Here is a 27,230-nt window from a genome sequence, read left to right as displayed (position 1 = left end):
CTGGCTACAGCTGAAGAGAAAAGATAATGTATGGTGTAAGGTAACTGTCAAATAATGTGTCCAAGTTAATATAAGTATGTTTATTCAGCTAAAGTTGTGCCTTAAAGCAAATGTCTTACATTCTGCCGTGTGTAAAACCACATATAAAATAGCGAGTGTGTATTTTCTTCAACTTAATGAACTAATATAAAGTTTAACTTTATGGTTTTGGTTTCTTCATTATAAATACAGACAACAGCAATTTTACTGCCAAAAATATTTCACAGACATCATCCGTGCAGCAGAAGATAAAGTAGATTCCATATACGACACATGCAGCTAAAATCCAGGCAACTTCAACTTCTCTTGTAACTTTGCTGAATGATGGGGCATTTCAGAAAGGAAGATGGAAGAGATTAACTTTATTAAATCTTCCAGTTCATTTCATGAGATTCAGATTTGTTTGAAGTGCAATAGTTAAGTGAACCATATAGCCCAACTGTTAGTCATTGCCCCAGGGACCCACTCCTCTGTATCTTTATATATATATATATATATCTATATCTATATAGATATATATATATACAGTGTATTTCTTTGCTTCAAAAGTCTTCTGAAGAATTTGATGACAAGCTTTAAAATAATCCTTCATTTTAGGCAGTTATGTTGGAGAAGAATATAAACAACACTGGGTAGTACTAGTCTGGGTCACCAATATAAGACCGAATTTACGTCAACCCCTAAACCCAACAATGTTGGAAGATTAGGGCGTGAACTGAATTAATTATTCAACTTGTATACAGATATGTGAACTGTTTAACGGAACCTGTTTTCATTTAAAGACTAAATGAAAATGGTTATACGAGCTCTCCCACTAGTACCCATCTTAATTCAGCCGACACCACACCACCCCGGTTTCGATTGTTCCCATCACAGTAGAGGGCAACTGAGGCACATTTAGTGTGGGTGAGGTTGTCTTAGTAAAGTGGCTAGTAAGTATCGTAAAGTCATTTGTAAGCCCCCATTAACTCTGGAAGTTGCTGGAAAACCTTCTCATTACCAGCTGTGCTGTCCAGTTCACTCTGGAAGGTCTTCACCTCTGAGCTGGACCATGGTGACTGTTTCTGAAATGCCATCTCTGCTGCTAATGTTGTTATCCACAGTTACGGCCTTGGGGTTCTAAAGATGGCGGGGTCGGGAATCAGTCTCATGACTCATCCCATGACGTCGAATTCTGGCCAATAATGGCCTGCTATCTCGACACGTCACAATTTTAAGCCCGGCTCTGCACCTTCAGAATCCCAACAGAGTAGGTGCTAGAAATGTATTCCCTCGACCCGGGAAAATCCTGATGGGAACACCCACAAATCGGGAGGGGTGGTGTTGGGCTGGGCTAAGTGAATACTAGTGGGAAAGGGTCATTAACAGCCATTTTAAGGGAAAACCACATTAAACCACGCAGCAATACCAAACATTATAACAGTACTTACATGTATCTGTGTTTATTAAAACTAGTTGGAAAGCAAGAACATTGGAAGATGGATACTAAGTAGGCTATAGGACATTGAGCCAATGGCGTTGGGAGTTGGTGATTGCACTAAAGGAAGTTTGACCAAGTTTGATAAATGTTTAGCTCCAAAATTGTTATTTTGTGTGAGAAAAAGACAAAAAAACTAAGTGTAACTATCTGCAAAAAGGTAATTTACCCTCAACAGGTAATGTGCACAGTAAAAAGTGGACGTACACTTGAAATGAAGGTGTTTTTTACATGAAGACCTTAAATAGTCTGGACCCCAAAATAAAGAGAAAAAAAAAGAAGGAAACAGATCATGCCGAATTACATTCTTAACACAGCAATGCAAAATCAGCCCAGTGGGAGTAGAAGGAGATATCTGGAGAAAGAGGAAAGCAGGCCAGCACTGTGTTTAGTAAATTGGTTACAGAGTACAATGAAAAATCATTTAACTAGAGTTGGAAGGATGAAACTTCATCCACATGTGCTGGAGTCTCAGCTGGCCTAGCAGAGGCTCATCTTTAACTGGATTAACACCAAAACCAAGCTCAATAACTAATAAGCCTCTTCTTCCTCCTCTCTCTGTGCTCCATCTCCCTTTCTGTCCTCCTCTCTTGCCGTCTCCTCTCTCCCTCAGAGCAAAGCAAAGAGATAATGCAGAACACTTTTAGGCCTTCTGCTGAATTAAACATGCTGGGAACAGCATGTGCTGGGTGCTAAAGCTGAAGCAAAGAGAGAGGGAATATTAAAAGGGCGAATATATACAATCCCACCCCTTCAGGAGTCTCAAGAGTGCTGCTCAACATTCTTTACAATTAAAAAGATCTGTGGTAGATAGACTGAGCTGAGGAAAGCTGAGCAGGACAGGCCTTTTTTTTACTAATTGGCCGGGTTGAAACGGACTGTCAGTTGTTGTTGGGTAGAAGCAGCCAATCGCCAAGCAGAGGGGTGGAATAGCACTCAGAAATGTTCCTCTGAGGCTTCCTGCCCACCTCCAGCTTTCATCTGTAAATCCCATCTTCCCAATTTCTCATTCCTTTCACACTCTGTCATCTTTATGCTGCAGCCAAACGATTGGGCTTCACAAGTAACAAATCTGGCCATCTCTAACTCCAGGCTCCACGGTGTATAACTTAGTTTTTCAAACGTACTTGGTCTCAGGTGGTTAAAAAAAAAAAGAGAGAGAAAAAGGGGAGAAAAAAAAAATGCTGATGCCTTCTCATCCTCTCTGCAGGGGCCATGGTTTCAGTTTCTGTTGTGCCTCTGCTCTTTTCTGACTCCCAATTTCTCTGATCTGAGAGTAGAAAGTCTCCCTTTTTCTCCCGGCCTATTTGGTATTCCCCAGACGGAGCAGTGAAATACCACCCTCATCCTCCATCCTCTCTTCTCTCTCTCTGTTCTAGCCTCTTTCCCTCTGATGGAGCCAAGTGACCTGTTACAGCATCCTCTGCATAGCATGGGTGCCACACTCAAAACTCTGCAGGGGTTCAGAACTGCACGTCATGTGAGACAAGCTACAGATAACAAGGAAACTTGTGTCTGTTATAACCCAATTTTGGGCAGAATGCAGGGATGCTCTCACTGTGTATGAATGTTTAATATAAACATAATGTTAAGGGGGATTAAATGTCATGAAAACGTGGTATTTGTCATTTCTATAGTCTTGTCTACACTAACCTGATAAAACCCACTTGCGCTCATACAGTGTGCAGGAAAGGTTTTGAATAAATTATCAACGTAAAATGTTGAACAATAATAATTTATGTAAAAAAACAAAAAAACAAACAAAAAAAAAATACCGATGTTTTCATCATATAGTCACCACCAAAGGAGAATCTATTTACTGGACACACCCACAATTTTCTAATTAATGTGGATATTGTCTAAAATTATGGCTAATATGGAAAAAGTTGAGATAAGGTGAAATTTGTGTGGGATGAGTCTCAAACTGATAGACTTCATCACCCAACCACACGCCCTTCCTCCAGAACAGAACTTGAAATTTTCTCCTCACATTTAAAGCTCTTTGTGACCAAGCTTCATCGTATCTTCAAGATCTCATAGTTCTAGTTTTTGGCAACACTTTGCTCAGTGCTGCATCAAGAATTAGTGAAGGAGAAGACAAGACTTGGAGCTGCATCAAATCCTAGATGTCTTGGGTTGACCATATTTCTATGAGAACCTCTACCTGACTCAGACTTGTGCAGTTTCACGCCAAGGGAAACTTCTAAAACCTGCAGGACCAGCCATCAATGTCCAGGACTGAGGATCTCTGTTCTACTGAGTTCTTCGTCTGACCACAAGCCATTTCTCCTAGCCAGAGTGGACTACTGTCCCACATAAGTGTACGTTTTGGTTACCCACAATGCCCTTTGCTTTGTAGTCCACTTACAGTATTTGGTACACTTGAAGCGGACTGAGACCCACTTTTGTATGGTGGACCAGAGTCTTTGATCTGAATCAGACTCAATTTGCACATTTACAATTCCTCAAACAAAGCGGACTTTCTGGGCAAATGGATGCTGAGAGTGATGGAACGTATTCACCCATCTTTTCTGTCCTCTTGGCCCCCTATAGGCGAGGCAGATGGCCGCCCTTCCTGGATCTGCTTGAGTTTTTTCTATCCGCTGTCACCTGCTGCCCCTTGCTTGCTCTGGATGGGGGATTGACTCAAAGAGAATATTCAGTGCAAGCTCTTAGTTTCCTTAGCAAGGCAATTATTTTAAGATATGAACACAATTATTATAAATTGAAATAGCGTGGATTATGCTATGGACCCATAGTTTTAGCAGATTGCACGTATCCAACATGTTTTGTGTGCAGTGGTTCTAACAACTTAACTAGGAATTCAAATGCATGAAGAACTGTGAGCATAGACATCTCAAAGCTTTATAAACCTGTGAGTTAGGGCAGGTGAAAATGTAGAACATGCAACCCAGCAAAGTCAGTAGCTTTAGTAGCTTGTCTCTAAAGAAAAAAAGGATCAATGATGCTTTTCTGTGGCATTGTTTGCCTTGAATGAGGCACCACATGCTGTGCTACCATGCCATCATCTAAATCAGCCTTGCGTAATTGCTCATTTACAAATCCAGTCACAGTGCAGATAGTCAGAACTAATTTAAACTCAAAAGCTTGTAGTTTCAACAGAATCATCTATACAGTGGGTAAAAAAAATGACGTAATTCATAGTCAGCCTTAACTGTATGGCAAAGGGAGGGTACAGTACCTTTCCATAAGTAGGTGAAACTAGAAATAGGTCCTGTGTCAGATACGTTGACAAGCTAAAAAAGGCTGATTTAAACAGTGTACGGCACAGTGCAGTTAAATGTGCTGAGGATAAATGTGGCAGTTTGGTATTCATAGACTTATAACACAGCTCTGCTTAATTAATTACCAGTTTTTCCACAGAGACTTGTCAGAATGGTTTTTCTTTTATTGAAAATGGGTTGTGCAAAAACAAAAGTTATGACTGATGATGAGTTTTCTCGCTGAGGGTGCATCCATGGTACAAGACTCTGAGACTAATTAGGCGCCAAAGTTGTGATCAGAGTCGGCTGTTTAAAATTACAGCGCCGCAAGAAACCCCTCGAGAAAGGATGTGCCGAGGCGTATGACGGCAGAGTGCAGTATGTGGGTAGAGGGGGGTGAAACGGGGTGCCTCTGAAGAGCCAGGGGTTTATTTCCAGGTTAAAGAAATAAAACGAGCATTTTTAATAAGTTGTCGTTTCAGATGAGGAAAGCATTTCTCACATAAAATTAAATTATTGCATACTGAAATTGTAAACCAGAGTAATACGCACTAAATGATGAAAACATAAATTTATGTTCTCAAGAGTTAGAAAGTTAGATCTTGGAGCATGCATGCACCCTCTAGAATACAAAACAAACTTAAATACTTTAATCCAAATTCTTCTGCAGTGATACAATAAACAAGTACAACTTGTGATATGTGACAACTGAAGTAACAATATAGCTGCTTCCCAGCCATCCTTGAACTTAAATGGCAACTTGTGCAGACAAACTGTGAGGCTTTATGTAGTGTCTCCACTGAAATATGTTGTGAGATAGCAGATACAACTGTTTCATTTACAGAACAACAGATTGCACAATGCATAATGTTCAACAACAATCAACAACGAGGGACCTGCTCAGCACTTGGGGGGAAAAGTAGAGCTGAAACAGTCTTTCTTAACACCATAAGAAAAAGAAATCAATTAGATTTTAATTTTCAAACAGTCCAACTCACAATTTATTCATAAAACTGTGTTCAGATTTCCAATCCACAAAACAGTAGTGATAATTCAAGTTTAGCAAGAACACCTTAATCATCATGACAACATTGTTTTTACAGTACAGTGGAGTATGAGTGAGTGAAATGGGATTGGGCTTTTCATTACAAAGATTCCCTTTTAGGATCCTTTCTCTTATGTTGTCACTGAAAACACCCCTAAAATATTGTATAATGTTTATTTACTATACTGACTGCAAAACATGCAGCATAAAGTTAAAGTAAGTGTGAGGTTGTGATGACGTAGTGAGTTTAAAAGGCAGCGGATGAGTGATGTTCAGCTGCTGAAACTGAAGCAGCAGTACATTTTGTTCTGCCATCATAGATTAAAGTTGTGCACAGCAAATTTAGAGGCTGCAGTAAAAAAAACAAATGTTCAGCAGAATTCAAACTATGTGCATGTTTAACTGGAGAGTTAGTTGAATAACTGCTGTCCTCATCTTCCGTCCAAAATCTGGTGCTAAACCACTGGCAGTATATGCTCATGGGATGTCATGGAAAAAAAATGAAGTACACTCTGTTTCATTTTTTAAGGTCTGATGTATCAGGACATAATGAAATCATCTGTTTTTCGCCAACTCTAACTTAAAGTACTGGTTTCTCTGTGACCTTATCAGTCGATCACATGGTTGTGGAGGAATTTTGGTCCATTTTTATGGCCCCACCACAGCATTCCAGTCAGGCTGAGGTCTGTGCTTTGGACTGTAGCATTGGACACCTTGATTATTTTATTTTCCTGCCATTTTGTTGTAGAGCTGCTGATGTTTGGGATCGTTCTCATGCTGCATGAGACCATTTCAGCCAGATCTTTGCTGTCAGACAGATGGCCTCACATTTAACTCTGTAATACTTTAGTATAAAAATGAGTTCAAGTCCGGTGGCTGCAAAACAAGCCCAGCTCATCACCCCTCCACCACCGTGCTTGACAGTTGTTATGCGGTTTTTGTGCTGCGTTTAGTTTTCTACAAATGTGCTGTTTTTGATTTGGTCTGTCCAGAGGATGTTGGGCCGGAAGTCTTGTGGTTTGTTCAGATACAGCTTTGCAAACCTAACCTGTGCTGCCATGTTCTTTTTTTTAGAGAGAAAAGGCAACCCCTTAATCCTTTACTGGTTTAGTCTTTTTCTAATTGGGCTTTTCATTACAAAGATTCCCTTTTAGGATCCTTTCTCTTATGCTGTCACTAAAAACACCCCTAAAATATTGTATAATGTACCAGACTTTATTTACTATATCGTCATGTCATGAACTTTAACATTTAGCAAGCTACCTGAAGCCTGGAGAATCTGGGATGTTGTTCTTGGGTTATTTGCAGTTTCTCTGAGCATTTGATAGTCTGACCTTGTACTGAACATGAATTGAGCTGGAAAGATTGGCAGCTGTCTTAAATGTTCTTGCCTAAAATGGTTTTCTAACCCAACCCACATTGATGGGCAACAACAGTTGTTTATCTAATAGCATTTCTGATGTCTTTCCTTCTTGGAATTGTGTTAACACAAACCTGAATGTTTCAGATAAGTAAATTTGTGCTTTACTAGATGGGCTCACACTGATTTTGATCACTAAATCAACTATGTAGATGAGTACAGGCTGCTACTTACTCTTATTTCAAATGGCAGTGGAAAGTAGAATAATAGTATATGTCCTGATACATACAACTTTATGACTGAAATAGGATGCACCTTTTTTCCCACATCACTGTAAGATGGCTTGCATTTTTTTGGCTTAATCACTGTAACTTGCTTACCAAGCTATCAATACATGTACAGGGACATCTATCTGAGTTTCAATGATGTACGTGCCCATGTCTTCCATGGCTTGTGGAAAAGTAGTAAAATTCAACAGCTGGTTTAAGTTTGGTTGTCTGGCAGGAAAATTATTAGAAAGTTAAAAAAAATAAATAAATAAAAAAGAAAGTTCAAATTATTAAGGCAAATGTTTTCTGAAAAACATAAGAGTTAAACTCTCAGCTGCTTCCACACATGAACACCAGAGATTTTCCATAGAATGCATGTGCAGCATGGTCCTCACTTTCTCTGCAGAGGCTGTGAACACATGCACTTCACATTTTTACATTCTGGGCTAGAGATGTGTTCTCACAGCTGGAGATAAAAGAGGGTGATGCAGAAAATGCAGGACATGTAGGCTTGGGAGATTAATGTGTTTTGTTTTATTGTTACATTCACACACCGTCTCACTCTGCAATCTTCCAGTGATATTCTAAGTAATCTGTCTTAAAACTGTTGGCAAAAATATCAGGAGTCAATATTGTGGACACTTGAATTCTTACATGCGGCTCCGCCTGAACATTTCTGGAAAACTTCAGGACTGCAGCTCATGTGTAAAAACAGGTTCAGATTTCACCTCTAGTTATGCATTCTTGCACCATTACAGAGCACCAGGCTCATTCTGTTGGTGGTTTATGCTCATTTATCCCAGATTGACCCTTCCTGACCAGTCTGAGTCAGACTGAGTAATGTGAGGGGTTTACAGGCCTCCTGAACAGCATGCAAACCTATCAAGATTCTCCTGATAACACCAAACATGTTTGAGTTGCAGCCCAGAGGAGCAGATGCTGAGAGAATGAAAACATTTTGGTCTGTTGAGGGTTAATATTAGCCGGCTTATGTTGAGCAACAATTAAGCTAAAATTCTAAATCTAACCTCCAATACTTCCTGGAAAATATGTAGCACAACCATTCTCTCATCAAGACAAGCATAACCAAGTACTTTTGTTTTTCTTGATAAGTATTGGTAATGTAACCTCAACGTTTAGCTCAAGATTGCATCTGCTTCCCTCTGAAATTACATAATCTTGTGTTTTCCCCCTAACTGATAGCTATTGCCTAATAATTTAAGAATATCCTGCAGCTGTAATGGCTTAATATTTTGAAATCTTATAGCGGACCCGATGTTAAGGCGTGTGCATTCTGAGCTGCACTGTAGTGTAATGAAAACAACCCATTGAGAGATGTGTCAGGTATTTATAAAACTTACATCATTTCATCTGCTGTATTTCTGCAGCGTACAATAGAGAAAGTCTCATTTTATTTAGAAGATTTTTGTATCTTTAGAAATCTGTCTTGGTGCATGTCTTAGTGTTCAATCAGAAAGCAGAATATGCTTTAATCTGGCACATACTGTAGCCTGAAAACATTCTGGAGGATGTGGAAAATGAAAGCACAAAATCCGACAGCCTCCAACAAAGACTGAATATTTTGCCTCGTTGAATGCGAACCAGATAGGGACATAAATACAAGTTATCCCTCCTCTCCCTGCACACAATCATCACGGCACTTGTCTAAGCCGCCCATAGTATAAAAAAAAATGCAGAATGAGAGAGGGAGACATAATGCAAATATACAAATACTCAGATTTCATATGGAAATGAAAGTGACTGCATGGAGGGAACATGAGAGGGCAAGAAAAAGAAAAGGCTGAAAAAGTTAAAACAAAAAAAGGAGTTTGTAACAAAGAAAAGCACATCTTTTTAAAATTCATTAAAAGAGTCATTACCGACCCAACGTGGAACTGTGTGAAACCCCCAAGGCTCTCAGTGAGTCTTTCCTTAGCAAGATCAACACCATTACACAAGAGTAACAGCAACAACAACAACAACATCTACAACAACAACAACAACAACAACTGTGCTATAGTGAGACGGCACCCAATATATAGATGATGCACACCATTAACACCACAGCCAGCCACACATTAGCACACACTGTTAAGTCTGTTATGTTACTCAGTTTGGTGGCCCCTCGCTTCGGCGGCTCCCGTCGGGGAACCAGGTGGTGTCACACGGCGCAGCGAGAATCACTGCAAACCCACAAAATGTCATCTCTGGGATCAACAGAAACTTCCCCACCGTTGCCAGGACAACAAATTTGGCCATTTTCTGAATGCTTTTCAGATGGTTTTGACGAGCTGATGAAGACTTTTGAAGGCAAGTTCTGATCAGCGTTGCTTTTTTGGCGAGAATGGTGCTCGCCGTGTTTCAGATTGCGGTTTCTGGTAAGGTAAAAAGAGACCAAACTGCACATAATCACACAGCGAAGCTGAAGAAACAAGGACGTAGCAGTAAGCAGCGTTGCGTCAGGAGTTGGTAAGGCTTCTGTTTGCCTTTGGCAGTATTTTTTCTCCTTTTCGTTATATTTGACTTACACTGAATCAAAGCTCTCTCCTTGGTACAAACACAGTCACATATTCAGCCACAGTGCACAAGTTTAGCTTCATTAGCGTCACAACAACTTCTCAGAATGTTTTCTTACTCTATTAATCCTCTTTATATAAAATCATACAGTCTCTGTGAAGCATAGAGGAAATAACTGATGGCAACTCTTCAGTTGGGTTGAATGTTATGCAGGTCGGTGTTAAGCTAATGGAGGTGATTTTGATTTATTTATCGAAGGGGTTTGCCTCAGACCCCCCCCCCCCCCCCGCTCCTCCTCCTCCACCTCGTCTCCATTCCCTACTTCCATCTCTCTTTTCCTTTTCTTCCTCTCTATCCTCAGACATAAATGGCAGTCCTGGAAATAACGGAGCCATCTCTCTGAGACTCCATGTCGTCATCAAGGTACACATCCATTTCTTCTTCACCGCCATGACCTCTGTGGGCATGATAGGCTGGAACTATGCATTCACCTCCCCCAACACCTCCAAATCGATCATAACGCTCCTCCTCTTCCTCCATGCTGTCATCAAGGTCAAACTTCCTCCTCTCGGCTTCGTCCATCTCGCCACGGAGGAGGATGTCATGAGCGGTTGGGGGGTTGCCAGTTGGGCCATGGTGAAGATGATGATGGTGGAAGTTGTTGGCCTTTTCTGTTAGTGTTCCGGTAGCGTCGCAGCCCTCCCGATATGTGTAGATGGGGCCATTGTTGTTCGCGCCAGTTCCGTTCTTGCTGTTGTTTCCAGAGCTGCTGAAGAGAAGACGAGCTTTGTTGCCGTAGTCTCCACCATTGCTGCCTCCGCTACCTGTTGCCATGGAGTCCCCACTACTGGGGTATCCACGCCTTTGTTGCCGGCGGCTGCAGGTCAGGAGAACAGCAATGAGAGCCACAACCAATAGCAGGGCCAGAAGGGAGCCGATCACCGCACCTGCCACTACGCCGGCACTGGACGGGTCCTCCAAGGCTTCTGCAGAGGGGATGGAGGGGTTGGAAGGAGGGATGGAAAAGTGGGTGGAGGAAAAGAAAAAGGAAGGAATTGATGGCTTTTTTGGGAGGAGGTATTCAGAGTTCTTCTTGCATTGTTAGTGTGCTGCAGTAATAGCACGTGTGTTACAATCCTCTTACAAGTGTGTAGTAATGTTCTTCTCAGTGTAATCCCTTGGTAGGGGTGCAGTCAGTCATTGCTGGGATCAGGCTGAATGGGACTGACTCACGCTCCCTCAGCATCTCGTTGTTCTGCATTTTTCAGACATTTTACTCAAAATATATGTCCGTTCAGCTGCTGGTAGATCAGTTCTTGTAGCCCTCCCCCTTTTTGCCAGCTGGAATAAAGACGTTACATCTAAAATGGTCCTTTGCTCTCTATTGCGTGTTGGTGTGAGCCAAGTTTGCCACTCCACTAAGTGAAGAAGGAGACCCAGGACAGAGAGGTGGAGGGGTTAATTGAAGAGGGTGAGATGAGCACAATCATACCTGGAAAGTGTCACGATATTTAACATTCCAAGCCCTTCCATTTTTAACCTGCCTACTTCCAACTCACATGCCCTTTCTTCCCTTCCAATCCTCTGCTTTCCCTGTGTCCTTCCACTGCCTCTCTTATCGCTTAGCTAGTCAAACCACATGGCAGAACCATCACCTGCTGTTAACCTGGAACCAAGTCCAGATCTCACTGATCAGCAACAGACAAAGATAAAAGGTTCACACTTCAGAGTAAGACTCGTGCCAGGACATTTTTAAGAGGATTCTCTGCAGGAATATGAAAGAGAAAAAGAGTTTGGCTCGGAGAACGTAGGATTTGGAAAAGAGGCTTCATGCTGGGCTAAAAAGAGGTGTAAAGAAAGTCTGAAACCTAGCAAAGAGAAGCACAGAGCCTGGGTTCAGAACTGAAGGCCAGTAAATGTTATGACTTTTTTTTTTTTTGTCTGTGAATTACATGCTGGTTTTCCTTTGGGGTGCTGTAAGACCATTGCAGCACAGAGCAGCAGAAAGTCTGAGCCCCTTCTTGTTTTATGCAAATAACAGCATGGTTCTGCCAGCTCTCCTGGCAAACACAGCAGTGAATGCCAGTCAAACAAAGCTAAGGTTGACTGAAATGAGCAATATGTGGGTTTACATGCCAAGGCTGCACCAGTGTGAAAATATGATTGTTTTCTTTCAGTGATATCAAGGCTGGACACCGGATAATATGTATGGTGCTGGAAAGTAGGTGTTCTGCTAACAAAACCAGCAGGGAGATGTCACTATAACTGATCCGGAGATTCATACAAATTGTTCATTCTGCGAGCGCAGGAGAAAAAAGGAAGACATGAAAGAGGAAAGGAATTGAGCAAGAAGCGAGCTGATGAACTAAATGGGTTTTTGCTGGGAGAGAATGGAGCGGAGAGGGGAGTTAAAAGGAGAGGTCTCAGTTTGATTTCAGACTCTCTTGCTCTGGTCTCATATGGGGATGCAGCAGGGTTATGCCAGGGTGACACAGACGGGTTTTGCGAGTCAGGCGGGACTCATGGGAAAGGATATGATGTCTAAATTAAGGGACAGTGTCGGGTTAATATCCAATTGAAGTGACAGAAGGCATTAAGGATGATGAATCCAACTTCCCCTGTCCTAGTTTTCTCTCTTTTCAAACTTACAGATTGGCATAGACACACAACATGTGGGCCAAAGTGTTATTTATATTTATTGTGCCATTTATATTTTAGGCATTAGTGGCACTTATCAGGACCCTGAGAGAGAGACAGCTGAATAATGGCATTTTCTGGAAGGTCTTTGGTAGCTGTCATCCTGTTAATCAAGTGCTTAAAAGTCTATTATTTTGTACAGGCTATAAAGAACAATGCTCCTAAAAAGTCCATTAGAGCTGGCACGTTCATTTTTCAACAAATCAGGTCACACGCAGGAGCAGCATGATGCTCTGTCCAATTTTCACTCAAATTCCAAAGCTAAGGAATAAAAGCTGATATTAAAAGACAAATTAGCTTCTGTGAGGGAACTTTATTGCCTCTTTTCTTTGTGTTGGTGACTGGGCTCATCTCAATGAGTGCAGCCAAAGTGGGCTTCTGGTAATAAATAATAGGCACTGAATTTCACCAATCCCTACAGCTTAACTCTTTGTTTCATTGTCCAAAGAAGTAAATATGTTAAGTTCTAATTTAGAAATGAGATCATCTTTTACACATTTATAATTGAGACTGCTTATTGCAACTGACTCAAAAAGCTGCACAATATTTGCCAATTTGGCCATTTTCTTTCAAGCATTAACTGACTTTGACCGACTTTAAAATGGGATGAACGAGCGGGTCGAGCCTTGAAGGAGTTAGCGAGCCTTTAGGTGAAATAAAGGGATCAAAAGGCAGCACAGTTAACAGTATTTCAAAGGATTTTGGCCACTAAGAAACAGTTACAATATGTGCAATCTAATCTCATGGCAGAACGTGTAAGTTTTGATTTCAATCGGCATATTGATGTTCTACACACAAGAAAAAGCTGCTTTTGGTTTTAATGCATCTTTCATGTGGGATAGACTTTAATAGAGCTGCACATCTGCTGAAACTCTTGTGAAACTGACGGTGGGAAGTACGGATCTTTGCAACACTGAATACTGTTGCATGAGAGGTTGCTGGTTCCTTATGTTATTATTGTGCATTAGGTTATAGGGGTTACAGGTATATGGTTAGGTCAACACTTTTGAAAATACAGAATTACATGGTTAATAATAATAATAATAATAATAAATTTTATTTCAAGGCGCCTTTCAAGACCCAAGGTCACCTCACAAAACAATTAAAACAGTTAAAAACATAAAACAATTAAAACAGTTATAAACATAAAACAAACATCAAAACAAACATCATGCAACAAACAGTTAAAAACATTAAGATGAAAAGGCCAGTTTGAACAGATGAGTTTTAAGTTGTGATTTAAAAGATGGGAGTGAGTCAATGTTACGGAGTTCAGGTGGGAGTGTGTTCCATAACTGGGGAGCAGAGCGACTGAAGGCTCTGCTCCCCATGGTAGTGAGACGGGCACGGGGCACAGAAAGGTGAATGGTGGAAGATGATCTGAGAGTGCGGGAGGGAGTAGCTATATGGAGTAGGTCAGACAGATATGGAGGGGCCAGATTATGGAGACATTTGAAGGTGAAAAGCAGGATCTTGTAGTTAACTCTGAATTTTATAGGGAGCCAGTGAAGTTGTTTAAGAACCGGTGTGATGTGTTGAAAAGAAGGTGTGCAAGTGATAATCCGGGCAGCAGAGTTCTGAAGAAGCTGTAATTTATGAAGTGATTTATCGGGGAGACCAAAAAGAAGTGAATTGCAATAATCGATTCTTGAGGTGACCAGACTGTGGACGAGGATAGCTGCAGCATGTGGAGTGAGAGATGAACGCAAGCGGTTGATATTTCGGAGGTGGAAGTAGGCAGACCGGGTGATACTATTAATGTGTGAATGAAATGAAAGGGTGCTATCGAAAATGACGCCGAGACTCTTTACCTGAGGGGAAGGGAGAATAGTGGAGCTGTCAATGTTAACAGAAAAACTGTGAGATTTGGTTAGAATAGTGGGTGTGCCGACAAGGAGAACTTCTGTTTTGCTGCTATTGAGTTTAAGAAAATTGGAAGAGAACCATGTCTTGACTTCAAGAAGACAATCAGAGAGGGACGAAGGCGGAACAGAAGAGTTTGGTTTTGATGAGATGTAGAGCTGTGTATCGTCAGCATAAGAGTGAAAATTGATATTGTATTTACGGAAAATATGACCAAGCGGGAGGATATAAATGATAAACAGAAGAGGCCCCAGGACAGAACCTTGGGGCACACCGGCTGTTACAGGGAGTGATTGTGATGAATGATCCTTAATGTGAATGAACTGTGTGCGGTCGGACAGGTATGAAGTGAACCAGGTAAGAGGAGTATGAGAGATGCCAATGGATGCCAGTCTATTAAGGAGGGTGCTGTGAGAAATAGTATCAAATGCTGCAGTAAGATCGAGGAGAATAAGGATGGTGATGAGGCCAGAATCAGCTGCCAACAGAAGGTCATTTGTTATTTTCAGAAGAGCTGATTCTGTGCTGTGGAGTGGACGAAAGCCGGACTGGAAGTGTTCAAACAGATTATTGATAGAGAGGTGTTGATGAAGCTGGGAGGCAACAACCTTTTCAAGGATTTTGGAGATGAAGGGAAGGTTGGAAATTGGACGGAGGTTATTAGGATCAGATGGATCAGCGCCAGGTTTTTTTAAGATCGGTGTGACGGCAGCTGATTTGAAGGCCAGTGGAACATGTCCGGTCATGAGGGAGGAGTGAATTATGGCAGTGATGTGTGGAGAGAGTGAGGAGAGACAGGACTTTACCAAGACTGTTGGGATCGGGTCAAGTAGGCTGGTGGAGGGTTTGGCTTTCTGAATCAGTTCAGATATGTTAGTTTGAGAAGGAAGGGTGAAGCTTGAGAATGAATGAATGATGGAGAAAGATGGAGAAAGAAAGTCCGCAGTGGAAGCTGCAGCTCCTGGTTGTAGCTTTTAGATTTTTATTATCATGCCTTGCAGCTCGAGTTATGTCACGTTACTTACGATCAACTGATCGTAAGAGTTTGAATAAAGGCATCTAAACATCTAATTTCTTGCTTTTGGAGGAACCAACTAATAGAAGCCAGGTTGATTTTGTTTAAGCTGAATTCCCTCATCTGCAGAGGCCTGGTAATGTGACATTCATTTGATTCTAGTGTGTTGAAGAACGGCTGCATCTAAAAGTTGCAGAATAGTAGATCTCGAGGACCGGACTTGGACACTCCTGATTTACACCATCTGACCAACTAAAAACAACCTAAGGACATGTTACTGTCTCACTTACAATGATGTTTTCAACTCAAACTGGGCTGAAGTCTAACTCCTTAAATGCACCCAGCTTGTTCGGAGTGTACGTCCGTGACTCACCAAATATCAACAACTTGTAAAACCCCACCAATCGGTTGCTCATTTCGAGCAGCATTCATTTTCCTCTCCCTCTATGTTGGCTTTTCCAAAATTTCCTTCTAAAGGAAACAAAAACTTCTGAGCTGCAGCCTTCTCACTGAAAACAGATCGTTCTGAACAAATATTAGAATTACCTCTCTGGTTCTTTTGGCATGTGGTTGTAAACATTCATAGAAAAGAAAATAGCCAAAATTACTGTGATTGTATATTTGCCCAAAAATTCTAACATTGGTGCCACTCAAAATGATTGTGATGTGTTAAAGGAAATGCAACCAACTCAAACTGTTGAGGTGGAGCAGTTGGACTATTTTCCAAAGCTGACAGCTTGGTGAAGGCTATGGCTATGTGGCTATGTGAGATCATTTGTGGGTAGGCGGCTTCAAATGTGTTGGTAGAGTGGGTATTCTACAATAACTATTCCCTCCAACAATACAGTTTTGAATGACATTTTCAGATAATGAATGCTTTCATACGATATCAGATTTCATTTCTTGTTGTCATCATCTATCAAAGGCACCCTACGTAGAGCACAGGAAATGCTTTGCAGGAATGCTAAAAGTGCATTTATTTATTGCTCTTTTTTAACAGATTCAGGTTTACATGGCTGTGGCCTGACATCATTTATTATAATCTAAAACACTAATGTGTCTTAGATCAGCTCTGACAGGAATATGCCAGATTCATGATCAACGTTGGTGTCAAATCCCTGTCAGACGTGTTGCGAGACAGTTTAGTAAACACTCGTCTCTACAAATGTTTTGCCGTGAACAGCGAAAAGGGGAAAAAAGAAGAGTAGTCTATCGTTAGCAAGAAAATAGGCCACGCTTGTCATCCTTATTTCTCATCAAGAGGCAGCATGCCTGCATTAAGAAGCACAGTGATAAATGTCATAGCGAGAGGCAGGAGGGCTTAGATCAGTCTCTGTATTAGTGTCATGAACATGGAGGAGATTAAGGGAGGTGGGGAAGAAAGAGCCATGAAAACTATCCATTTCTGCTCAGTTCCACTCGCTGCGGTAGGGATAATCTAAATGAGATGATTTGGGATGTGGGAAGGCAAGGTGGAAGGAGTTAGAGTGGCTGAGTGGGAGGACAAATGGAAAAAGAGAGAGTGGAAAGCAAAAGTGGAATCTAAACAATCTTTTATGGATCTCCCTCTACAATTTTATCCTTCCTCTCACCTCGTTTTGCTTCTATGAACTAAAATAAGGCTTGACAACACTCCAGAGCTTCTTATTAGAAAAAGTCCAAACAGGATTAGTTCTAATTTAATGCAACTTTAGGTCAAACATTTCCAAAACTGTTGACATGAATATGCACCAAACACCAAAACAATGCATGAGACAAACATAAAGGGACCAATCTTTTTAGACTTCTGTGGTGTCTTCAATAAAGCAGATTCCAGACAACCAAGTACAAGAGAAAAGAGGTTTATTTGCTTTTAGAATTCATCCCAAGGTTTGCACAAATTGTTTATGAATCGGCTCAAAATGCAAGAATCTGCAAGTTAATACAAAGGTTAGCAGCACTTTTAGCTTTATTACAAATCATTTAAAATACTACAAAATGCTGCATAAGTAAAAACAGCCTTCAACCTGTTGGCTTTCCTGCATTTTTTAAACCAAATCTGCTCCAGAGGCACAAATGGTAATGTATTTAAAACCAAAGGACGGAGATTCTTAGCCGGTGCTTGTGGTTTTAATTGCTAAGGTTCCCCTAAATGCCAGCATAAAAGAAAAAGATGAATACAATACTTCTGGATGTTTGCCAGGATGAGGCCTTGAGTCTCAACTAGCCTTTAAGAATAAAAAATGACAAAAACTTCACTACTTCACTTCTTGCTGTGGTGTAAACAAAGTGCAGAAGAAGCAGGACTGTTCTATTTCTGAGTGCAAGCTTCTCTACCTTTAATGCAAGTTTAGTCATTATTTTCTAATTCAAACCAGCGCCAAAGGCGCAGAGCGAGAACCTCCTTAGTTTTTCATGAAATAATGTAAAAGTGCTGCACATATTTGCACATTTTCTGCTCATTGGTGCTAATTTCTGGTTTGTTTTGCCCCCAGAAAAATCAGTAAACATGAGGTTGTTGTAAGTAAACTATTATAATAAGAAAATAGGAATTAATTCTTGATTTACTCATGTATAAACAGTCTGGAAGGCACATGCTTATAATCATCACAAATGCAAGAGGAGGTGGAGGAGGTGAGGAAGAGGCTGCATGTCATCATGGTGGGTTTATGGGACCCGGAGGCAACACAGACTGGAAATCACAGATGTACAGTGGGAGGAAAATGGAGGAACTTCGATACTTAGACAGAAAGCTGAGGCTTGATTTCGAACTTTGGATGGTGTCTTGGGTTTGACTTTAAAAGTAGGTGCTTTTCAACAGAAAAGAAAAAAATCACGAGGACTTCAATAACCAAAGACAATTTAATAGCTTCCAGCCCAGTTAAGTACCTGTCTAAATCTGATTGTCATTAATTCATGGTTGAAAAAGGAAAAAAATTCCTGCCATTTTCCAGCTGCATGCTGGGTTCCTCTCAATCAGAACTACAGTGGAGGTGTCAGCCATTAACGGTGCTTATGTCTGATTCAGTGTGGAAAAAAAAAACTTCTAAAATCTCTTTAAGGAACCTTTCTCAGGTAAATATCGTAACCTCTTGTTCCTTTGCAATTTAGCCTTATCAGGTAATATAACTGGGTACAGAATAATTTACTTCCTCCCAGTAACAATACACCCTTGCATATAAGAACGTACGTGCAGTACTTACTGTAAGTGTTGTAAAAGTCTTCAAAGTTTTTGGAAGAAAGAAGTTCTGCCATTGACATACTGGTCTTAAACAGGTCCCAGTTTATGGTGTTCGCAACATTTAACATAAAACTTTTCTGGTTCCTAAAACATACTTCTACTACAGACATTTTATTTTTAGAGTTATGGTCCTGTATGTGTTTAAACTGCTGCAGGACGTTTTAAGTTTCCCTCAAACGGAGACGGTTTGAAAATCAAATTGTACAGTATGCAGTAATCAAAACACTGCAAAATGTACAGCATGTAAAATGAACCTGGCTGATGTATATTTGGAAAAAATCTCCATGTAAGACACATATCTGAGAATTTTTTATTTGTGTTTTGTTTTCATTTTTATTTGACCGCTGAATACTCTTCTCCTTCTAAAGGCTCAGATAGGCATGGCCCCTTTGTTAGATAATAAAATATAACAGTAGATGTACATTAAAAAAATAATAAAAATGTTGTATTAGCATTAAACAAGCTGAACATAAGTCAGATATAACACTGTTTATTTCCAGTTTTCTCAACCAGAAAGTAGCCAAAATCACCACAGCAAGCTATGAAATGAGCCACTTATAAGGTCACTAACTACATGCTGGAGATGACGCAGTAACCTGGTGTGTGTAGCATGCAGTAAGATTTCAAAAACAGCTCCAGACTATATACAGTAAATTTTATATGAATATATATATATATATATATATATATGGATTTTTATTAGGGCTGTTAAAGTGTATGCATTAATAAAAAGGAGATTAATCTTTAAAATTAACATGTTAATTTTTTTTAACGCGTTATTGCTCAAACAACAAAGTTATTACTCATACCATATTAGAAATCCAAATTTGGCGTTATCTCAGCAAGAGAAGCTGATTTGGGGCATGAGAGGACTTACTTGAGCAGTGAACTGAACCCACCAACACATGTTATCTCAGATGTGGCTGGAAAAGTTTGAACCACAGTTTTAATCTGTAAAACAACAAAGCCGCAAAAGAAATGCCTTAAACATGCATTCTGTCTAATGGCCAGCAGGCGGTTGCTGGGAAAATATCAGATTTTTTGTCTTAATTGCTGCATTCATGCTTCTCTTCATGCTAGTCTTTCAGTTATGCTCCTTTTAAAGTAAAACAAACAAACAAACAAAAAAAAAAACAAAACAATAAAGCCAGATATATTATAATGCAATTAACAGGCTGCTTTCATAGATCTTAGTCACAACTAGCACTTGTCAATAACTTTTAGTTTTAATTAAAATCGGAAGCTATTGCCAAAATCCCAATTCCTCCCTCTGAGCCTACTCTTGTGCGATGTTGAGCCGAGGTACGCATCCAAACATCATCAACTACATAATCACACATAGCCGTTAAATTTTCCTGATTTCTCATCATTTTTTGACACACACACAGCCAGTGTAACAAAAATACAGACATAAGTACACACACAAAGCCTGAGTGTGTATTTGTATCACACCTCTGACCCTACAACAGTAATTGTAAATCACACACTGTTTAAATACCCCAATCATGCGGACACACACACAGTTTATCAAATTACCCCATGATTATCCCTAGTCTGCACAGCCACTTCATTTACCCCACGACCAAAATCTCACATAGCCAGCCCCCCCGCCCTGTCACACTCAAATACACACTCACATCCAACCATTGGCGTTTCCATGACGATTTCAATCATTTCCTCATGCAACCCCTCCATGCAGCAGTTAGAGGGGAAATTTCCTGCCTACATCATCTTCAGTTCTGTCTCTTCATCAAGGATTCCAGCCCGGGCGTTTCATCTCCGGCTCTCTGCTCGCTTTTCATCAGCAAGGAAATAATCAGAGGGAGGTCCAAACAGAAGGGGAAGATGGAAAGAAAAAAAAAAACAGTAAACCACACCAGAGCAGACAACAGCAAGAAAGAGTGAGACAGGGAGGGAAAAGTCAAAATGAGTTTTTAAGCATCTTGTTTTTTGCATCTTTCTTGGCCCATTGAGCCTTGCTGTGCTCGCTCCTCTGAGACTTTGGATTTTAAATAGATGCTTTCTGACACACTGCGAGCAGATGGGATGAAAACTAAAAGGAAGAAAAAGGGATGTAGGGAAAGAGAGTGGAGGTATGGATGTGAATAAAGGAATGGATAGACAGATGAATAGAGGGATGCAAGTCAAAGTGGAAAAAAAAACACACTTTCAAGCCCATACAAGAGAAACAGTAGATCCACAAGTGTGAGCACACACAACAGTGAAATCACACATTCACACACAGTCTATATAATTACGTTTTCCCCCTTTCATCGCCCCCTGGAGGGTTGTAAACTTCAGGGGGTTCTGCAAGTACCTCTCCACTTCCCTCTTCAAGCTCTATGCTTATTTAGCATCCAGCTGCTGCACACGCAGGCGCTCATACAAACACACAGTAACTGACTCATTTACACACAAAAGCAGATGTGCATTTCCCTCTTCAATTGCCTTAATAACCCCCTTTAGCCTGGAGCTGCACAAAAACTTCAACACCTAAACACACATTGTTCACAAACTACCGCTCCAACAAATCATGAAGGGCAACTTTAAGCTGAAAGCACCTTAAGCTACTTTTGACAAGTTTTTAGCTGCATATATCCTGTTTATACCTGCATGCAACCAGACTCCTCTGTGTTTTTTTTTTTTTTTTTTTTCCACTTACACGCTGATTCTGACACAACACCACAGGAATGTCAGGGCTGAGAAGAGAATAAACTCCAGCCTGCAGTTAGGGAGCTCAGATTAACGGTGCAGTTGTAAAATGCAGTCATAAAAACAAACTGCAAGGCAACAGGACTGGATATTGATTTTGAGTACATGTACAACCACTAAAACCAGTCAGATGATTTGGGTTCATAACTTTAACAGCCTGACTACAGAAACTGAGATCATCAACAGACTGTAACTTGTTCTTTCTACATCCAGAACATGGAACAGCTACATCTGTCCACACTTAGGAAAAACAGTGTCAGTTTCACATACTGCCAAATGTATGAAGGCTTAAGTACAGAATGTAACACACAACCTTAAAAATCTTGTTTTTTTTTAACAGTTTTTGAGCTGTCATTGTGAAACATGCTAGGTGTGAATGTGTTGAGGAGCTAGACAACACGTAGCAATGGAAGCATCCCTATATGTGAAGAATTTTAAACTACGTTATGAAGCTTTCAGTTGATATCCTTGAGAAATGTCACCAGTCTTTTATACATTAAAGTTGGCCAGGATAGTCTGGGGGACTTGGTCCTTCCTTCGGTTCGGTTTACTTTCACATTGAACTTTACTCAAGCGAACCAAACTCACCTGGACAACATCACATAGCTAAAGTGATCACCAGGGTGGTATCGCTGAAATCACTCCTGACCAAAAGGAAAGAAAGCAGGAGGAAGAAGACATTGCAGCTCATCAACTGGCCAGGTCAGAAAACAGGTGTCCTTTGCCTTCAGCCGGCTCTTTCACTTCAAGTCAACACTGGAGCAACACCAAGTTCATACAGTCTTTAATTTTTCTGTTTTTACTTTGGTGTTCAAAGTTAATACGGTTTTCTCAGGAAGCTGCCCAGTATGTATGCTACATCACACTACATCCGTTTGTTTTCACACTGTAAGCAAACCGCACCAGAGCTCGCTTGCAAGTGAACCAAGACCCTCCGTTTTCAAGCGGACCCAAGTCACTTGAGTGTCACTGTGGAAGTGGACCAGGGCTTGTTTAAACCGGACCAAACAGCCATCTGATCCCAAACATGTTCTGATGAGATCTAGCCCATCAACCTACAGATCCAGCTCCTCATTATTTCAAAGGTTAAAACTGAAACTCTTGTAGAGCTTAATCTTAATTTGATTAAATATTGAAACGGTTGTGAGGCTGTAAATGGAGTTGTATACTAAAGAAAAAGTATCATTAACCGACAGACTCAGCGTATGTTTCTACCATCCATAACAACCAGAAGATCACAGTTTTTACACAGCAGGAAACTTATTTTGTAAGGTTTTTTTTCTTTTTTTACATTTTATTTGCATTGAAACGGAGTGCAGTTGCTCATATTTCAAAGTCTTTGAGCCCTTTACGGAGTTCATACATGGGGGTTTTATTCAGGAAATAATGCTTTTATGTTTAATCAAAAGATCTGAAAAGCATCTGGTGCAGATGCACAGTTTTCATTAGTGAAAGCTCCACAGACACACTCTGTGGAGCTGACGCACAAATCCCAAAATGTAATGGAAATGTCTTCTCAGTCAGCACATCTGAACACTTTTCTACCGTAGCGTGTACGATTATGCAGGGTTGTGTGGCGTCCTCAAGCAGAGGATAATTAGCTGTGGCTTGTAAATGTGTGTGTGCTCTGACCTGAAAAGAGCGAGAGCCTTCAGATCCCTGCATGCCTTTAATCACAGTCATCCTCATTGTGACTGTCTCTACAATTAGCCCTTAAATCTTATCACAGGTAAAACTGCAGCGAGGCAGCGCATGTATTCAAGTTTGATTTGATCAAACTCAGATTGCTACTTGTGGAAATGAGCTCTTGCTACCAGCCGGGCCAGCAGGGTGGCCGGTGATTACAGAGGCAACACACTTCTTACAAAGACTGACTTTGATTCAGAGTCTGCCTTCCAGATCCAGCTTGTTTTCTGTACAAGTCATTTATACTCACTGCCTGACTCCAAGAGAAAAACAGCCACAAGGCTTACGACTAGCTCGCTTACTGGACAGTTCTGGGAAGCTGACAAAATACCAGATGTGGAAAAAAGAAGTTATTTCAGTTCTTGTAAAATTTGTGATCCTTGTCATAATTTCTTTTCTCTCTGAGGACATATAAAGCAACAGCTGAGCATCTGTCCAGGCAGCGGATTCCCGTGGGTTTAATTTGTTAACACTGCCGTCCAGAGGAGAGAAACCGCTTTCTATCAAGTGTGAACACAGGGAATTTTGGTTGGCCTCCCACAGTTGGAATATCTTAAACCACTCTATATGACTTTTTGAAGAGGAAGAGTTTTTTCAGGGACGTTTGTCTGTCTTTGCTAATTTAGCGAAAATCAACTAAAGAGAAAAGAGGAGTAAACACGGTTTGATATTAGGTAAATGTAAATCACATTTCCTGGTTGATTACAGCAGCTCTGACAACTGATATTGTTTGAATATGCAAAGCCATGATGGTGCTCCACATTTCTTCAGTGCTCCTGAAATTTGGAACGGTCACATATAATAAAAACCAGCTCCTGCCAGCTAGCTGTGCACAAATAGCCAAGCATTTAATGCAAATCTGTGGTGATACATCACCCAACTGTGGTGCTTACTTACTGTTTGCAAGCCACATGCACACAGTCGGCACACATTTGTAAACCGAGCTGCCGGCTTCATGCAATACTTTAATGAACATTATTTAAGATATTCTACAACAGCAATTAGTACACATATATCATCCACATGGGCTTTGCACAATATATATGTATATATATATATATATATATATATATATATATATATACTACCGTTCAAAAGTTTGGGGTCACTTTGCCATGGGATTCAACAGGGAAGTGATTATGTGTATATATATATATATATATATATATATATTTATACAGATAAAATCCAATGTAAATGCTCCAGCTTCTACGCCCCATCTGTGCTGCATTATGTATTGAATTACGTCTGCATGTGCATCACCCCATTTGGACACTAAGTGTGTTTTTGTTTGTGTGTGTGTGTGTGTGTGTGTGTGTGCGTGTGTGTGTCTTATTCTGCTTGGCTGAATGCAGGGAGCTGATTGGATCCAGACCTGGGCAGTTGATACTGATCAACAAAACCAGCAGAGTGAAAAACAACCATCAGACTCCCTCACTCCTCCCTCCTCTGTCTCTTCATCCTCCTCATCCTACTCCCACTCACTTCATCTCCATCTCCTAGGTCCACCCATCTCTCCTTCGCTGCTCCCCCCTGCCTCATAAATAGGGCCATTTGTGGTTGGGTGACTCATTTCGAAGCAAATCTGGACCGCAAATAAGAGGGAAGTAAAAGACAAGGGTGGGATTCAGAGAGGAGTGGGGGAGAGGGTTAAAGGGGCCCTGAGAGAATAGGGAGAAAGAGGGAATGAGAGTAGGGGAAACCAATGTGTGGTTGCATGCTTTTGCTCATTGCAAATGGACTACTTCTAGCTTTTCAAAGAGGAGACAGGAGAGGAGATGAAGAGGGGTGATAGGGGAGAAACAGCAAAGCCCATGTGAATGAAATACATGCCCAATCTCAAGCCCCCTTTAGAACACGCACTTTGTTGTGTATTCTTTTATTTTTGACTTTATCTAGCTTTTCAGTCAGATAGGAGGCCATTTGGATTATTATATGACCACCACTCCTCACTCCCCCAAAGGAAAAGGAAAACCCTTTAGACTTGCTACGTGGATGATCTGGCACTGTGTCCACAACTGTTCTTTGATGTCACTGCTCTTCCCGTTCCACCCATTCACACTCTCCACTGATCAGAAGTGAAAAAAAGACAGCTGATTTGACTACTGCTGATATTTCTGAACAAATAAGATAAAGTCCTGCAGGTTTATCAGTCCACACACACTTCATCCTGTCCACCAGGCTGGGGCATGTCCCTGCCACAACGACTGAAGGGTGGTGCTACACTCAAATGTAAGATGATGAATCAGAGAGAAAGTTGGAAGCGACAGGGCGATGTTCTTATCATTTCTCTCAAACAGAGCATAGCCTCTATTTGGCTAACGAACCACAACGACGACACTGCACATTAGCAAACAGCTCATTGACGAGCGCCGCTGCTTTCTGCCACTGATGGAAACTCGCTTTTGTGGGAAGGTTTTTATAGTTACAGGTTCTGGTGCTGGAATGTGTTTGCAAGGTTAAGTTCTACCCTTTGTGTGGTTTTCATTTGCATTTATAGGCATGTTTGGGGGTATTTGGTATTTATGTGAGTTCATGTTAATGTTACTGAATTAAAAAGTCATGAAAGCTGAATAAGTCAGTAAAACCAAACTGGTTCCAGTGTCCCTCGTGCAAAACCACAGAAATGACACCAGTAAACATATCTTATATTTTCAGCTGTGTGGTAGCAGTTCCCACATGTTTTTCAGATTGATCACATGTTAAATGAGTTTTTAATTCCACTTATTAAATTCTGGTTTGATTAAAATTTAATCCTCAACCAGAAAAATCAGCTGTCAGAGTCACCCCTCACTAAGAGAAACAACACTTGAACAAACAAATCCACATCATCTCGTCCTCTTACTCTCATTTTTCCTCTTGTCTGCCAAGAAGTCTTTACTCATTGAACCCTTCCACGGTGCCTTTCTCAAACATCTAACCTTCCACCCCTCCATTTTTCCTCCCTCTAAACTTCCCGCCCGCCGTCCTTCTCCTTGCATTGATCAGTTCATAGTGGATTAGCTGCAGATTGTGATAGCAGTCTGACCCTGACCATAACCTGCTGGCTAATTAAAAGACAGCATGCTGATCTGCAGGATTAGAGGCAGCCCCAGCCTGACCCATTATTACACACATGCTAATAAACACACTTGCAGACAGAATGAAATGGGAGGTTTAGGATGCATCATGCCAGCAGGGAACAGCTCATAACTGTAACACTGAGAAATCTGACTAAGCCCTCAACACAAACATTTTTTGGAGAGTGTTTGCATATGTGCTTACCTCTTTGTTTTTTATTATTTATCCCTACAGAGTTGAAACTGTTCACATCTGAGCATGTTTGCTCATTAGTATTTCTGTAAGAATCTGTGCTCTGTATGTGTACCTGTGTGTGGGAGTAAAATACAGTGTAAAAAAAAAACAACAGAAAAAGTGGCAGAGTTGTGGCCCAAGGTCATTAACATTGAAATGGAAAGCTGTAGCAGAAGCACAGAGGTAATCATGAACCACTCCCTTGCCAAGCTTCAGCTACAGGTAACAAGAGGAACTTCTGACCCCATAATTTAAGTGAAGAATGAGTCTATGCATGAGTCCAATGCTGATTGCACATGTAAATTGCCGAATGGTGATTTGTACACCACATAAAACCACAGATGTATGAATATATGGGCTATATAGGACGTTTGTGGTCTTCTTGTATGTATGTAGTGAAGTATTACATGTAATTCTGCCTGATGCCAGACTGCTGAGGAAGTTCAGCCTTAGAAGGCAGATTCAGAAAACCACAAAAAGAGCAAATGGAAAGAAGCCCAGGGGAGACGGGCACAGTCACGAGCGTCTGGGTAAGCATGTGCTCATTTGTGCATTTAAGGGTCACCCACATGCTGCCTCACCCTGATTGGAACCAGCAGCGCCTTGGCTTGGCTCAGCTCTATCAATGAGCTCACGCTTCTTTTTTACTGGAGGAGCAAACAAGAAAGTCTTGAAATCTGTATCAAAAGCACAGGCCCTGAATGTAAAATATTTAGGTGCAGAGTGTAGAGAACCAGGTATCTAATGTTAAAATATTTATATCATATACAACACACTCAGCCCACACAGTCCCGGAGCGCCAACTGGACTGG

At 40.9% G+C, this 27,230-nt stretch overlaps 1 protein-coding gene and 1 long non-coding RNA gene across 4 annotated transcripts in view; one reads left to right on the top strand and one right to left on the bottom strand.

Moving 5' to 3' along the window:
- pvrl2l (PVR cell adhesion molecule related 2 like) overlaps positions 1-27,230 on the bottom strand; it is a 375,359-nt gene that overhangs the window by 155,494 nt on the left and 192,635 nt on the right. The window contains exon 7 of one of the 3 annotated variants that reach the window (XM_042011544.1): positions 10,246-10,917. The exons of the other annotated variants lie outside the window; for them this stretch is intronic. Within the exon in view, the coding sequence (XP_041867478.1) occupies positions 10,289-10,917 (629 nt within the window). The 3' untranslated portion in view covers positions 10,246-10,288. Of the gene's footprint in view, positions 1-10,245; positions 10,918-27,230 lie in introns of those variants that run through there. 3 annotated transcript variants of the gene reach the window in all.
- Positions 6,687-23,213, top strand: LOC121656512. The gene is made up of 3 exons (XR_006013408.1): positions 6,687-6,767; positions 20,666-20,671; positions 23,202-23,213. It is a non-coding gene; the product is annotated as an uncharacterized LOC121656512 (long non-coding RNA).

The sequence above is a fragment of the Melanotaenia boesemani genome, chromosome 17 (genome assembly GCF_017639745.1).
Source record: "Melanotaenia boesemani isolate fMelBoe1 chromosome 17, fMelBoe1.pri, whole genome shotgun sequence".
NCBI classification, from domain to species: domain Eukaryota; kingdom Metazoa; phylum Chordata; class Actinopteri; order Atheriniformes; family Melanotaeniidae; genus Melanotaenia; species Melanotaenia boesemani.
Note: the sequence above shows the minus strand (reverse complement) of the source record. Positions and strands in the feature narration are given on the sequence as shown.